This window comes from Xiphias gladius, chromosome 6 (assembly GCF_016859285.1).
Source record: "Xiphias gladius isolate SHS-SW01 ecotype Sanya breed wild chromosome 6, ASM1685928v1, whole genome shotgun sequence".
In the NCBI taxonomy this organism is placed as follows: Eukaryota; Metazoa; Chordata; class Actinopteri; order Istiophoriformes; family Xiphiidae; genus Xiphias; species Xiphias gladius.
Genome location: NC_053405.1, coordinates 17,729,862 through 17,745,778, shown reverse-complemented (window position 1 = coordinate 17,745,778; position 15,917 = coordinate 17,729,862). Strand labels below are relative to the sequence as shown.

Below are 15,917 nucleotides of genomic sequence, written 5' to 3'. Positions count from 1 at the left end.
CAGCAGCATGAGAGAAATGATGCAAACCAAGTCTCCTGCTGGCCCAAAATCATTTAGCTCGGACAGCAGCCTCCTCAAGAAGAGAAACGAGTGGAGAGTCAAACAAGAGGCTTTTGTCATCCAGGGCTGTAATGGTAAATGGTTAACCTAATTAACTACTTCATAAATCCATTTACTCTTTAGCCAATCCTATGCAACGTCACAATTACAATACACTACTAACTACCCAATATCTGATGTATAATAATCAATGTATGCGTGTTTTGTTTTTAGTTTATTCTCAAATCAGATCGGGTTGCAGAATTATTTAAATAATTTAAACAGGAAAGTCAACAGGATTTGAAATTAACATGCCCAGTTCCACACGTGCAACCCCTTCTCCCAGACACCGGCATCTCCTGGAGCCGTTGAAATCTAAATCTGATAATTATGAAACCTCTTCTTTCCCTTGAATTGAACAGCGACCCAGGTCTCCCTTTAACACAAGCATGACCGACATCATGGACTGAACATAGCACTCATTCATGCTTCTGGTCTGCTGAATTCCACTCACAACATACAGATAAACCACTGACACACATGTGCAAAAGTGCCTATGTAATGTTCCTGCACAAAATTGCGGCTTTCAGTGAGAGCACGGAAAACCTCCAGAAAACCCTACAGAGCAGACACAGCTCCTGGAGAGTGTGTGTTTGTTACGTGTGCGCACCTCAGCCTACACACATTGATAAATGCATGCTTGCTCTCTGTTCGAATATCACTGTTGGGACTCTTTGTTCATGCACCCGTTAACAAAGGTGTGTACTGGACACAGGGTGTAAAGGACAGCGGAAGCTCTGTAACAGATGTACTGCCTCCAACCCACACCTTTCTCTGTGTGTGTGTTCGTACAGACAATATGTAACATTTTTAGTGTGAAGACAGAATCGCTAGTTTCCATTCGGATGTTGGCGGAACACGTAGTTGCTATTCACGCTCATTCCTCTGCACATACAGTGTGTACAGTACAGGCATGCACACACATGATTACTGTTGATGTAAGATGAGCTACTTAACAGTGCCACTGTGTGGTTCAGCACCTGGTCTTGGACTTAGGTTTCATATATATCTTTATAAATATATATAATATAAAATATGGGAGAAGGCTAATGTTTCTGGTCTCACCAGGTCAGCCCACCACGCATCCAGCTCTCACATAGCATTCATTGCCAATGTATATAGCAATGTATGCTCCTCACTGGGATCACTTCACTGGTAGAGGGGAAAAAAGACTCTACACAAGAACCACACAAGTAATTTTATTTGCTTTTTCACTATTCAAGGCTCACGAAACAAAAATAATGGTTAGTTTGGACGTTTCTGTACATGTTGCATTCTTCTGACCTCGCTGATAACCTGTGAACAAAATCTCTTAGCTCCTAAATTCTTTTTTTTTCCCTCAGGAATTGTAGATTATTTCCCTCCTAACGCAATGCTTAATGTTTGTTTTTCTGGCCGGTCCACTTACTGGAAAGTGAGGACCGAGGGGTTCGTGAAAGGGCCGCACACAGTTTACAGTGCACAGTGGATACAAACAAGAGACACTCTCTGTGTATTTCAGATACAAACACCCAAAGGTCCTATGCAACATTCAAACACAAAGTCGCACACGATGCACGCATCAATTAGTTTTCTCGTTAAACAGCCTGCACAAGCACATAACACAACCTCTTCATGTCACCCTTGAATAGAGGACTAAAATACTGCCTTCCTCAAACACACATCTCCTCCTTGAGTCTTTCTGCGGCTCTTTTATTACCTCAGTGTGTCTTTAGTAAGAGGCTCATAAAAGACTGACCTCCCACAGAGTTGCCTTTCTTCCTCTCTGTCCTGCTCTGCAAATCTTATTCCTCTAATGGGTTACTGAATGGCCAATGAAGGCTTAAATCAAGCGTGGAGATGGATAGATTTCATGCCACATGTGAAATGTGAAGTAAACCTTATGACTGGTGAAACCATGATTCATTAGATTTTCTTTGAAACGATTTACACATGCTGGCTTCAAGGTTTCAGCAGAATTTCCTGAAGGTCTTTTCATCTCCAGCTGTGTTTGGGCAATAATGGCAATGAGAGAGTGGAAACATTCAGATAAAGGAGAACACAATATGATCCAAAGTACTGAAAAACAACGAGAGGATGGCCTTGCAGGCAGCAATGTGGAAGGAATACAGAGAAGGGAATACAAGTGGAACTCCAGATCAAGCTAAAGCCAAGTGATGTCAGGTTTACAAGTTACCAGAAAACACTCAGCAAAACGCTCTCTTTAGTGTGGACGCCACATACTGTAGACACATGATGAAACACAAGGGGCCCCTGCAAATTCGCTTGCAAAAAATATTTATGCTACATCATGCCATGAAACTAAATCCCCGTTTTCCGTTTTTCATAGAATCAGCCTTCTGAGTAATCTCCAGAATGGACATTTATATTGAGGATTTCACCATTCGGAGTGTGTGCGAGTGGATGTTCGCGCGGCTGCTTAGACACGCGTTCATCAGGTTTATATCTCACTTTCAGGGATTTGTGTGTACCTACTGCATGTTATCATGACAGGGATTTAAGTTGCACCTGTAGCTGCACCTGCAGAGTGTGAGTGTTTGCTCTTTTAAATCCCTTTAGACACATGTAATTTCTGGAGGCAAGAGAGGAGGAAAGTGAAACAGATAGAGTGTATTTATCGCTAATTTAAATATTTGTAATTGGGTCTGAAACACCACACCGGCGTCAAACATACGGTAGATTCATGAAGTAGCCTGAGTGGCTCAACACTGCTCTGCACTTTTAAAGGCTACAGTCAACATAATCTGTCAGAGGAGCAAACAGAGGAATGTGAAACAAATGTGCAGCCTTTTAGGTTTGCAAGGCTCCAGGAGAAAAAGCAGAAACAGGAAAGTGAAGAAATTCCTCACCAGCAGGAAATCTATGTTGTCTCCGGAGTGATCTTTTAATTTCCTCATCAGGTCTCAGGGTCAAAAACAAACTAATCGTAGGGCAGAGGGACTGAATGACACTAAACTGGGACATATCAGATCTGTATTCAGACCAAAACACTACTGGCAGTCTGTCTATTACACTGTCTACTCATCATTATTGTCAACTGTTACATTTTGTCTGTCCGTCTTTATTCAGCGGCTGCTCTCGTTCTTTCTCTCTCTGTCTCTTTATCTTGCTTCATTTCTCCTCCCTCTAACTGCATTTCTGATAATTTCACCGAGTGTTAACGACCTCAAAACTCAGATTTATTCTGGAGGAGAAAGACCCAAACAAAAAAGCGCATCCTCCATGAACCCCAACATCATGTCGGTGATGTTGCCTGGGTGTGTCTTATACAGAATATTTAACATGCTCAAACATTTTTGCCCTGTCATTTATCAGTGTATCCCTCCCCTGGGGTCAAGCTCAGTAACCGCAGTGAATGCAGAGATCGAGATCGAGATCACAGGCCGAGGGATGGGCGTTGCTCTTGTGTCTAATCACTGGGTTGGGCCTGCTGCTCTGACCATAAGCATCACCTTCCTAACAATCCCTGGCAAACACACATAAACATACAGGCATCCATATACTCAAACATGTAAGATAAAAAGAAACACAAACTGCTTTAGAGAAGGCAAATATAGAGCCGCAGTTGATTGCTGTGGAAAAGGGTTTAATCGTGCAGAATATGTCAGTCTTTCATGAAGAAAGGTGAACCATTTACTTCCAGTTTTTTTTTTTTATTCATCCAGTCTTTGCATTTAACTTAATGTTCTGGAGCCCTGGAGACTATGGGCACACCTTAACAACTCAAAAATCACAATTAACATTGTTAATCCACCGCGATACTTTATGACTTGTCCTAACTTTGTAAGAATTGCTTATAAACATGAGTTTGAAGTGATGCATGTTCGAGAAGTCCCCTTTGAAAAAGTGATATTACTTCTGTTTGGGATCTCAAAGACCATATCTGTTCAACACTATTAAATTAAATGGAGTCCTCTATCTGCAATTTGTGCTGCAGGTACTTTTTACTCAGCACCGCCTCTCCCAAAATCCAAATAAGTCTATTGCGATTTCTATTTATGACAGTTTGTCCATAAAAGAGTTAGACATCTCTGGGGTCTAATTTACCCCCAAGATAAGTGGAGTCATAATGTAGGATAACATTTGTTTGTCTGTGAATTATTGTAACAAAGGGCATATATATTCATTCATGCATAGCCCATAGAACATGAAACATACAGAAAATCTTTCTGGTCATTTCTGTGTTTTGTCGCTTCATCAAATGTAGAAGCTCAGTCTGTGGCAAAGGGGAAGAATCATCACTTCAGTACTTCTTTACATATTGGGTTTTAATAAGGTCAGAAGAAATTTAAAAAAAATCAGTTGATTTTGCACTGATAATTACCACTAGTTTTTTCCACATATAATGATAGAGTAAAGCCAGTGTCAACAGAACACGAGGGTTAAATGACAATTCTTATCATGCAGGACTAATTCTCCGAAAAACGACTGTATCTCATATTTAAAAGCACGGAAACCTGTCCGCACCCACTCACCACGGACATCAGAGAACATACTAGATAATAACATTATGATGCAGCAATATCTTTCTCTCATGCCTGCTCTTGTCCTCCACATGTCTCTGATTTCTCCGAAGTTTTTGGGCCTCTTCCGTTCCCCCAGCACCACAAAAGGGTTTAACTGATCCCATAAAGTGTGCCCTGTTTGTCTACACATCTTGTTTTTATTTTTACATGGCATGATATGAGACAGGAATGTGCTTTTCTCTTATTAACTTTTCAAGCTTCTCTATGATGCTATTCTGCAAGTGATTCGAGGGCATGGGACAGGACACTGTGGTCATCATTTGTTATCTTGTTGTGCTTTGTCATTGTTTCTGAGCTATAGACGGCTCCACCAATGAGAGAGGGGAGCTCTGTAACACACCCACAATGTTAGATGCGCTGTCTGAGATATCCTGCATGTCCTGCAATGCCATAAGCATCAGCTGCCTCTGTCTCACCATCAACAAGATCAACTCGGGTTATTAAGTATTATAATTTAACTTAGGTATAATAAACATCAGTTATATGTGGTCTATGTTTCATGTTGGATTGACAAAGCAGATGGCGTATAATGATTTAGTTTCTTGTTTTTATTTGCATTTCCTTTTAAGCACTTTGTAACTGTGTCAAGAAAAGTGTGACACATAAAAAGCTTACTATTACTATTATATTAAGAGGGATAAGAATGTCAATGAATTTATTTCACTTGTGACTCTGGGATGAGTCACAAGTAAAAGAAGGCTGACGGATAAAAGGCTAGTCAGTGAAAGTCTGCAGTTGCATTTCATAGCATTCAGGCCCATGTGAGTGTGAAGAAAAGCCGCTGAAGCCAGACGAGAGGAAAAAAGAAAACATTTAAATCAAAAACAAAATCACATTATATTCAGTGCTACAGTATAAAAATAGAGCAGTTTTAGTGTTTAATTAGTAAAACATTGCCCCCTTTTACTGACATTTCACCACGTAAAACCATTTAGACTGGTTCGATTAAAAAAGATTTTTTTATTTATTTTTTTTTTTACATTTCTGGCTACAAAACTGGACTCCCTGAAAGAACTGATTAGTGATTAGTGAATTTGGATTTGTGGTGGAACATTAACAACTCCATCATGCAAGTGAACCCTTCATAAATGCTGGTTTATTAATATAACATAGTGTATGACATTGGCTCAGAATTTGAGAACAAAACGGATTATTCAAATATTTTTCCATATATGTTCCAAGTTCTTTGTTCTTCGCACACAAACGGCCTTAAGTCTAAAGTGCAGTGCCACTTTCCCGTATAGTTTCTTAAACATCGAACAACCTAATTGATAGCGGATGATAAAGACTAATAATAGCGTTTAGGTTGGTCTACATGCAGGGTGCTGCATGAGGTGCCGCCCTGCATCGGCTGTCCCATGGAGCAGATTGTGAATGACTCTGCCCGGTGATTCAGAGCTGGGACAAAGTTTAAACTCCTCCCTCCACACTCCAGCCAATCACGTTTGGAAATTCAAATGAGCCACCCATAAAGATGACTTGGAGCGGCAACTGTGACAGACCGTAAGAAGACGTTTCACTCCCAAACCGCAATTCCATACATCGTTGCGACCGGTGCCCTGTGTGTTCACATAAACAACTGGATATACAAACTGTTAGACCAACATCCAGAGAATTTTTTTATTCAGGACTTTTTTATTTTTTGGGGAAAAAAAAGTGTCAATAATATGGGAGAAAAAAATATCAGTTTTTTGACTGTTTGGATAATTTTGGGAAACATCTTGGCTACCTTTTCTTCTGTCCCTGAAGCCACCACCACCGGGTTTGGTAAGAGCGACCTAACATTGCATTTAAGAAAAGAAATCAATTTAAAAGAAAAAAAAAAAAATTGAGATACCTTGTTTGGCAGGATTGTATCTGCATGGTAGATCCGCAGCTCCAGTGAAGTCAACATCTGCGGGACGCAGGTTAATTAATGCATGCTCCTCCGCGTTGACCGGGAATAACCCCGGCGTCGGGGCTGCAGCTCTGCATCGCGTTTCTTAGCAGGTCAGGCCCATGTGAGCATGAAGGAAAAGCCGCTTCTGCTACAGGCCTTTTGTCCGCAGCCAGAAGCAGAGGGAAAAAAGAAAGCATTAACTGCGAAAAGCTGAGTGTTTGAAGTCAAAAACAAGCTCACACTATCTTCAGCGCTACAGTATAAAAATAGACCAGTTTTAGTGTTTAATTAGTAAAACATTACCTACTTTTAATGACATTTCTCCACCTAAAAACCATTTAGATTGATAGATTTTTTTTGTTTTTATTACAATTCTGGCTACAAAACTGGACTCCCTGAAATAATGTGATTAGTTCAGAGGTAAATCAATTTGTATCCGTTTTTAACAAATGTGTCTCAACTCTATTGTAGCAAACCCAGGTATTAACATTATTTTCAGTCATAAAGTTATGCTGGCAGAGATGCGGGGGAGACGAAAGGGGGCGACAATGCCATGCTCTATGTCTCAGTGTTGTTGCTGCTAGACTGAGTCACACTCCTGAGATTAGTGGTCACTTAACATAATGGAGAGGAGCAGCAAGTTTTCACAATTGCTGTGTGTTGAAAACAGTTTAAATTCAGTGTGTTTATTTAGGGTCCTGCAAAACATTTTTTTTTGATAAGACATCAGTGTTTCAAACAGCTGCATGATTGTTGTATGGATGCACATGATTAGATAGTGTAATAAAAATGTTAAAATAACATTTACCTTTTCCCTGGTCGGAATCCCAGCTGACAACAGCCCTCTGCATTTCTGTTATGCCACGACAATCTAATAATCTACTGCATACTGTCTGTTTGCGTGCATGTCTGTGTGTGTGTGTGTCTGTGTGCGTGTGTCTGTGTGTGTTGTAACAGTAAACACTACAGTCTCCACTACTCCCTGGCCGACCACTGCTGAATGGATCTCAGACCTCACTGACATTGTGTCCAAGTTCTCCCTGCGCACAGCGGACATCCCTGATGATGACATGTGCTACATCGTGGCCGGCAGGCCAGAAACCATCAAGGAGTGTGAATTCAAGGAAGAAATGCAGACCTTCGTTGTGATACATGGCTGGACGGTATGTCAGTTAGCATGCATTAATTTAGAATACCATGATAATAGTCATGGGTGCATCAGAAGCTTTTATTAGTCAATGTTATGGTTGTTTCAATAGTATAAGTCCCTGTTTTTGTATTGAGTCAAAAAGATATGTTCATGTTTTGGTCCTCCTCGTTGAAGCTGACAAAAAATAAAACTTTTAATAGATAAAAAGGTATGTCGCATAAACATAAAATAAACAGGGGTTGAGTCCTGCCAATACAATGTTGAAGCAACCAACCAATTATTTGAATCAGGCTAAATCTGATGGACATCCATTCAATCAACTGAGATAATTGTATTAACAAATATCCTCAAAAATCCACTTTATTTCTGAGAAAAACAAACTGAGAGTGGTGAGTTAGCAGTGCAAACAGTACATACATCTCCTCCTATGATGTGATTCAGAGCCAGTCATGCAACATAATTTGAACCCGATGACCTCCTGGTTGCTCCCCAACCACAGGACACAGAATGAGCGCTAAGGCCAGAATAAATCACACCATACTGCAGCTGACTTTAGAGATGTGTGTTACCGTGTGTGTGTGTGTGTGTGTTTGTGCTTGTGTTTGTTTGTGTTTGTGTGTGTGTGCGTGTGTGTGTGTTTCACTATAGGTAACGGGGATGTTTGAGAACTGGGTGCCCAAGCTGGTGTCCGCGCTGTACGAGCGTGAGCCCACTTCCAATGTGATCGTGGTGGATTGGCTGACGCGCGCCAACCAGCACTACCCGACCTCTGCAGCCTACACCAAACTAGTGGGCCGCGACATTGCCAAGTTTGTTACCTGGTTACAAGTGAGTGTATCACATTTCCCACATCCTCTTGGTTGACAAGTGGATTTGGCCTTCTGCTTTTGGATGACCACCACATTCACTTGATGTTAATCTGCCAGCAAAGAAAGTCGAGCAGCCAGTGAATGTGTAGCTGATGATGTAATGTTTTTGTACCCAGCGATGCTGCTGCGGATATGTTTTCCTTCTGGTTATGATCTTATACCCTCCATAAAGGCTTTTTATGGCGTTGTCTGTTGCTCATAGCAGCCTCTCAGCGCAATGCGCAGTATTTAGTGGGTCACAGCCTTCGTATGACCCACCTCAAGGCATATTTGCATGAGTAATGCTCTCATTTGTTTTTCCTTCATTTGCATGACTTATAAATTTAAAACTTGCAAAATTTTGGCAAAGCATAAGATTACACAAATTAATCATTGTCATCATTGTCCTGGACAATCTCCCATGCTCTATTAAGGCTTGAACAGAGTGCTACAGAGCTTCACTAGGTGCAGCCTACCATTAGTTTAAATTCCTCTAGCAACTTCACAGTTGCAAGGCATGCCAACATGTGTTTGTTTCAAGGCATGCCAACATGTCACGCCTTCTGACACATCTCATCCGTCTCTTCCTTTTCAGAAAGAGTTGCAGTTTCCCTGGGAGAGGATTCACCTGCTGGGTTACAGTCTGGGAGCGCATGTGGCGGGAATCGCCGGAGCCCTTACCGAGCATAAAATCAGCAGGATCACAGGTGGGAACGTTAAGATTAACCAATGGATCATCCTCGGCTTACATTACACCACATACAGATGAACAGTACAAGCATAGATATGTAGGTAGTGCTGCTGTCAGTTGTCAGATTGGTTCAGCGCATGTTATAGATAAACCTGCACCTTTTCACATAATAACACTTGATATGAGCGTGAATTTATGAAGGTGCTTCATTTTTTTTGCTATGATTACTCTATTATGATTGATTAAAATAGAAGATTCACTGAAGTTATTTCTGCCTTTTTTAGTGCAGTGTGTTACCTCCTCTTTACAAATGAATCAATCCACCTAGGACCATGTGGAGTGTGTTTTAGCTTTAAGCATTTTGGCCTATTTGACTTTAAATGTCTAAATTTACTCTCACCAACAATGAAATCATGCATGCAAAAATACTTTGCTGTACTGTAAAGTATGAGCACTTTTCTTTCCTGTCCAGCTCATGAAAATAACACAGCACGCAAACGAAATATAATCTGTCGGCTGTTACATTCCAGTCCTGTAATGTGTGTGTGTGTGCATGTAGCCAGTTAGTGGGTCCAATCCCCCCTATTTGTCACTGTGAAGTTTATCCAGCTCTGAAATCTCTCTGACCTGCTTACAATAATGGTGTGTTTAGTGTGAGAGCAGCAGCCCATTAAGAGTCCACAGTCACTGCTTCACATTGTTCTGAGCTTCAGTTGTTCTGCAGAGCTGCACATGGCAGAAATTCTGCTATCAAGGCCAAATGAAACACACACTCAAATTTTCTATCTGCTTTTGTGGCCTCATCCACAACATCTTTCTTAAGTGTGGCCGCAATGAGTATAAACACACTCTCCACTCTCTCCACTTTTTCTACCCAGGTCTGGATCCGGCTGGTCCCAACTTCGAGCACGCAGATGACCAGAGCACCCTTTCCCGAGATGATGCCCAGTTTGTGGACGTCCTGCACACCAACACCAGGGGCTCCCCGGACCGCAGCATTGGTATCCAGAGGCCTGTGGGCCACATCGACATTTACCCCAATGGCGGCACCTTCCAGCCGGGCTGCGGCATCCAGAAAACCTTGATGGGGATTGCATTGGAAGGGATCAAGGGCCTCCAAAGTACGTACCACAAACCCTCCCTGCTGTTCGTAATGATTTTAGCTACTTTGCTAAGGTTGTAATTTATATAGTGTAACTTATTTGTTAGCATTCAGTCACTTTTGCAGCAGGGTAGTATAGTCAGTTTTGAGTCCACACACTAGATAACCTGGATTCATACCTCCATTTTGGCAAGCATCTGCCCTTATTATATAGGTGTCACCATGCTACGAGAGAGTTAGATTTAGGGAGACCCTGATCTGTGAAGAGTCATAACAAGCCAAACATAAGGAAGACATTTTCTCTGTTGCATAACGTCCCCTGGGAATAGATGAAGAGGTTTCATTGTTTCTTTGCTCCGTGTCCGTTGCAGATATGGACCAGCTCCTCAAATGCTCCCACGAGCGCTCCATCCACCTGTTTATTGACTCTCTGCTGAACACCCAGCAGCAGAGCATGGCATACCGCTGCAACTCCAAAGAGGCGTTTAACAAAGGACTGTGCCTCAACTGCAGGAAGAATCGCTGCAACAAGCTCGGTTACAACATCAACAAGGTCCGCACGGCCCGCAGCACCAAGATGTACCTCAAGACGCGCGAAATGATGCCATACAAAGGTAAATACCAAAGACAAAGACATGTACCTAAAAGGAATATGGTACCGGTTAATGATAATCATGCAGATGGGAATTTGTAGGTTGTGTGCTCTGTGCAATACAAAATAAGAGAAGAAATACATTAAACACTGTAGAAAAATCTGGCTGGATTTATGTACTTTACTGAGGATTAGTGAGAGTTGAGTTAATCGATGCACATACATTAACTGGAGTAATCCTCGGTGTATGAGCTACTGTTGCTGAATGTAGTCTGGATGTGGCTGCTTGGAGGGGGAATTAATATTAGTACAGTCAGTGTTGTTACAAATAGACCACACATGATTAGTGGACAGGGAAACTCTAACACTTCATGCAAGCACATGTGTACAACAGGTAGCAAGCACTGAGAAGGTCATGGGTATTTTAGTGGCTGGGGGTATGCTAAGGTAATGCGACACCACTGCATTTGATGCAACCTTTCCATTTGCAATGGAAAGGTTTATTTAAAGTTTTTGAACAAGTCAAAAGTATTGTTGTTGCACAGCAGAATGATATTGATATTTTAGAGATGCCAATGTGTTTTAAAAGCTTAGCCTGTTCAGCACATACTTGTATAGTAATATATGAGGGTGCGTAAATGAAACGGATACAGATTTTGCACAAAATCCTGGTTGTGTTAAATGCAGCACTGTGAGAGTCACATGAAGACAGAGAAAGATCAGGGTTACATAAGGGCTTTTCTGGTATTAATCTAACTTTAAGTAGTGTCATGAGAGACGTGGGCCAGTTGCTGGGAATATGTCAAGCTGTGAGAGAGTGTGTCTAAACTGTCTGTTTCCTCCCCTCTCACAGTTTTCCATTACCAAGTGAAGGTGCATTTCTTCAGCCACGACCAGCTGAGCTTCACAGAGCAGCCAATGAAGATTTCTCTGTATGGAACCCATGGAGAGAAGGAGGACATTTCCTTTGTACTGTACGTACATCATACCTCAAATAGTAAATTCATACAGAATTTCAGAGATTAAAGTCATAAATTTATGAAAAAAAACTTTTTTGAGTGTTTTCCCCTAAATCTACCTCTTGAGTCTCACAGAATATTTGAGTTTTTATCTCCGAAATTAACAACCTTAATCTTGGAAACTCTGAGGTATTTCTCAGAATATTAACCCCCTCCCCGGCCTACGTAATTAATTTTTTTTTTTTTTTTTTTTTTTAACCTACAATGGCCCTAATACACCATTGTGGAAAAAAATACATTCACATGCAAAGATGGTCAGTAAAAGGCACTCATGCTGCATACGTCATACACATGTATGCTGACACACACACACACTCACACATGCCAAGGATGCCCTCCATGTAGAGGACAATCTAATAAGAGCGGCTGATAATTGAGCGTTGCTCCTCCTTTCACCCTGCAGGCCTGTCCTGAGCGGTAACACCACTTTATCCTTCCTCATCACCACCGACGTCGACATCGGAGACTTGATGATCGTGAAGGTGCGCTGGGAGAAGGATGCACTCATCAGCTGGTCCGACTGGTGGGGCAGCAGCAAGTTCCACATCCGGAAACTGCGCATCAAGTCTGGGGAGACCCAGTCCAAGTAAGCTGTCAGCAACGCAAAGACACAGAATAGACCTGGTGATATTTATGTATTTGTAGGGATTTTTTTTCGTGACATTTAAAACCATGGTTTTCCTGTGTAACTCCAGGGTGATCTTCAGCTCAAAGGAAGGCGAGTTTGCCTACCTTGTCAGGGGAGGAGGAGATGCAGTCTTTGTCAAGTCAAAAGAAGACAACATGAGCCGTAAAGAGAAATTGTAAGTTAAGAAATACATTGCATTATATGGAGTCTGGATGTGCCACCTAAAAAATTTAATACGTCTAAAGTGGTTATTTATAATCAACTAAGTAATTGGTGCATTTAATAGTATTTTAGAAATTGACTGATAAATTTACCATTAAATTGTGCTGTTTTATTGTTTAAATAAATAAATATATATATATATTATTGTTATATATATAATGGCGCACTCCAGACTCCATAGGTTTCCTCATATGATAAATATTGTTTATGTAAGTTGAATGAGCTACAAAATGCTGTGTTAACCCCGTGAGCCTTGTTATGTATAATCAGAATCAGATGTTCTCCTGTTCACTGTTGCCTTTTGTTCTTTGTAGGCTGCACAAGCTGAAAATGCAGGGCAGTCTTTTTGGGCAGAATGACGCCTGAAGATGCACTTGATCACAACCCCACGTCGTGCACATCATCCATCTCTACACACATAGCCAAAGATGGGCAGCACAAAGCAACACTGGGAAAGCCTTTGCAAGTAACTGGACATACACTATAGTGACTGTTGCGTTTTTTTTTTCCGATCCTCCTTATTTTCTCTACTCCCAGTGCAAACAACACAACCTCATCCACAGTGCTGGAAATCAGTCCGCTCACAAACTCCCTCCTGTTTCTGAAATCTCTCTCTGCTGCTGAAGAATGTTACAGGTTTCTTTGCGATGATGTGCTCGCAGCTTTACAAATTCACACTTTCAGTAGCTTAAGCTGCATATCTTTGTAATCATTTGTTTATGCTTTTGTAGCCTATATGTACTGTTTATACTGATATTAATGTAATTTGAAACCCTGAACTGGTGTGTTTTCTTTACTTGAGTGAACTTGGATTATTGTTAATGTAAAAATGATTCAGAGTGACAGGCTAAATTTAGGCACATCTTTTTGTTTTCTGTTTTTTAAATGTGTAAAATGATCACTTTGTCCCTAATGTTTGTCTTCACTTAACCACTAATTGCCAACAATCAACAAGGACCAAAGAAATATTTACTATCTACTGAATGGAGAATCACAGTGGTCATTGTCCATACCTTTTTTAATCAGTATTATATATATTTTTTGAAGATGAGTTATGTGTTCATATCTGATCTCTTGAAGACCGGCTTGTTCTTTGATTGCGTTTTGGTTATTGTGTCACTGGTCACTTTAAAAGGCTCTTTGTCCCCTGCAGCCATTTTAGATGTTAAGGTCATTGAGAGTGCAGTCAAGGAGGGACATGCATTCTTCAGTTTTGGTAATTTTTTCATGAAAATGAACCAAGGTCATTAAAACTGACCTTGGTTCATTCCAGTAATGGCTAAGTGCACCTGAAAACTTCGTGAACGGGTGGATAGTGTCCCACCTGAAACAGTTTACCTCAATGACTACGCTAAGTCTACAACGTGCCCTTATTTTGAAAGGTCAAACATTACAAAATTGCTTAAAAAAATAAAAATGCAAGCCTTTGTAATTTGCAATGGACTGGCCTACATGATAGCCATAATACATCTCAAGAATACTTCATATTGTATTTATTGAATGTACATTTATATATTTGTATATTAAGCTGTAATATATTTTGGCAGGCTTCCTTTGTCATCTGTATTTTTATAAATGAAGCGTTTTGTGATTTTATGCAAAAGGCGTTGGAACGATCGATCAAATTGGTCTCCATGCCAGCTGTTGAGCGCAATTACTTTTTTGAACTGAAATGCAGTGCACTGTATAAAGAAAGAGCCCAGGATGGTTTAATAAAAAGATAACCCACATATTCAAATCTTTCAGACTGCTCAAGTTGCTTTTACATTAGGATTAAATAATTGACTCGACAAAAGTTGTGGACCTGTGTTGGAGTTAATGTCGTCACTCACCATCTCACAGAGGACAGACACTCGCTTGAACATGTAAAAACATGGCCAAGAAATAACACGTCTCTGTTGCATGTCAGTGTAATCAGATTTTAAAATATGTTCAAATGTAGTGATGATCTCTGAAGGATCTATCGACAGTCAGGTTCCTCAAACTCAGACTGACAAGGGAAATATGAAAAAATGAAAAAACAGTAACGCAGAAAATCATTTTAACCTGGAAATGTGCTAAATAATAAACTATACACCATATAATCACAGTTTTGGCAGTAAAGTAACTTCAATGTATGTTTACTGATGCAAAAACTCACATTACTTCAGTCAGTATCTTTGCAAACTCTGCATGGTTGCCCCTTATGTCTTAATAAGTGCAGTATATGTAGAGTTGATTTTATTAAAATTTTATTCACACTATTGTAAATAGTGCAAAGTCCTCTTCACCAGTTCAAGATATGAGAGAAAAGACAGACATGATTCTAGCTCCAGTGAGTTTTATAAAGTCCTGTTCTGAAATGAGATAAGCTGTATATCTCATATAACAAAACACCACAACGAGCAGCACTAAATGCCATTATCCAGAGTTATAGGTATCCTGTGGAGTTTTTATGGCTCACAAACACATTTTCATTTGCATTGTTTCTCACCAGAACACAATGTACAGAATGCATCTTTAAGGTCTGAGAAATATGTTGGATGCATTTCCTACCTCCCATTACATTTCTAAAGCCAGTTTTTTTAATGCATTATTTACATCCCGTGCTCACATTGGTTTGCTGTCCTTTGTGTATTATTATTTGAAATATGGCCATTATTTGATACCCAAGCAACACCAGTGTCATGGTTCAAGGGCTGACAATGTCATTCGATTCCAGCGTAAAATATCTTAACAAATTTTGGATGGACTGCTGTGAAATTTGGTACACACATCCCTGGTCCTTAAGGAAAGAGCCTCAGTGACTTTGGTAATGGTGTTGAAGATAGAGGATCTCAAACACAGCTCCTGTCAGCCTTAGCTATACTTTGAGATGCTAACAATGGCACAAGTCCAAGTACAAAGCTTAGGTTCTGAGGTAGAGCTGACAAGCTGAGTCATGGATCCTACATGTGTAAACTTTTTTGAACCCAAAAGCACGTCTCAGAGACCAGGCAGGCAAAATTGAAAACTGATGTTCGTTCTTGGTCAAGGTCACAATCGGGCAGATGGGCAGAGAAATCAATACTTATCCAAAAGGGGCTTGGGCTGAAGATCGAGAGTCCAAAAGGCAAACAGGAGGTCATAACAGGCAAGGTTTAGGCAGGCAGAAAAAAATTTCTACAAAGCTGTTGCTGAAG

The 15,917-nt window shown here is 40.6% G+C and overlaps 1 protein-coding gene across 2 annotated transcripts; it reads left to right on the top strand.

The window, feature by feature from the left end:
- The first annotated feature begins 6,121 nt into the window (after positions 1-6,121).
- On the top strand, positions 6,122-14,494 carry lpl (lipoprotein lipase). Of its 2 annotated transcripts, XM_040128365.1 has the most exons (10): positions 6,122-6,392; positions 7,462-7,667; positions 8,303-8,482; positions 9,098-9,209; positions 10,072-10,314; positions 10,667-10,909; positions 11,741-11,861; positions 12,310-12,492; positions 12,602-12,709; positions 13,071-14,494. In XM_040128365.1, exons 1-10 carry the CDS (start codon positions 6,293-6,295, stop codon positions 13,120-13,122), a joined length of 1,548 nt encoding a protein of 515 aa, XP_039984299.1. In that variant the 5' UTR covers positions 6,122-6,292; the 3' UTR covers positions 13,123-14,494. The 2 variants fall into 2 exon arrangements, with proteins under 2 accessions (XP_039984299.1, XP_039984300.1); XM_040128366.1 differs by lacking the exon at positions 8,303-8,482.
- Positions 14,495-15,917: the final 1,423 nt, after the last annotated feature.

What these genes read in the sequence shown, in the direction of transcription:
- lpl (XM_040128365.1), top strand. Translation starts at nt 6,293, where the DNA reads ATGGGAGAAAAAAATATCAGTTTTTTGACTGTTTGGATAATTTTGGGA. An exon ending in CGAAATGATGCCATACAAAG is followed by an intron (nt 10,910 to 11,740) that starts GTAAATACCAAA and finishes CCCCTCTCACAG; the next exon opens with TTTTCCATTACCAAGTGAAG. An exon ending in GAGGACATTTCCTTTGTACT is followed by an intron (nt 11,862 to 12,309) that starts GTACGTACATCA and finishes TTCACCCTGCAG; the next exon opens with GCCTGTCCTGAGCGGTAACA.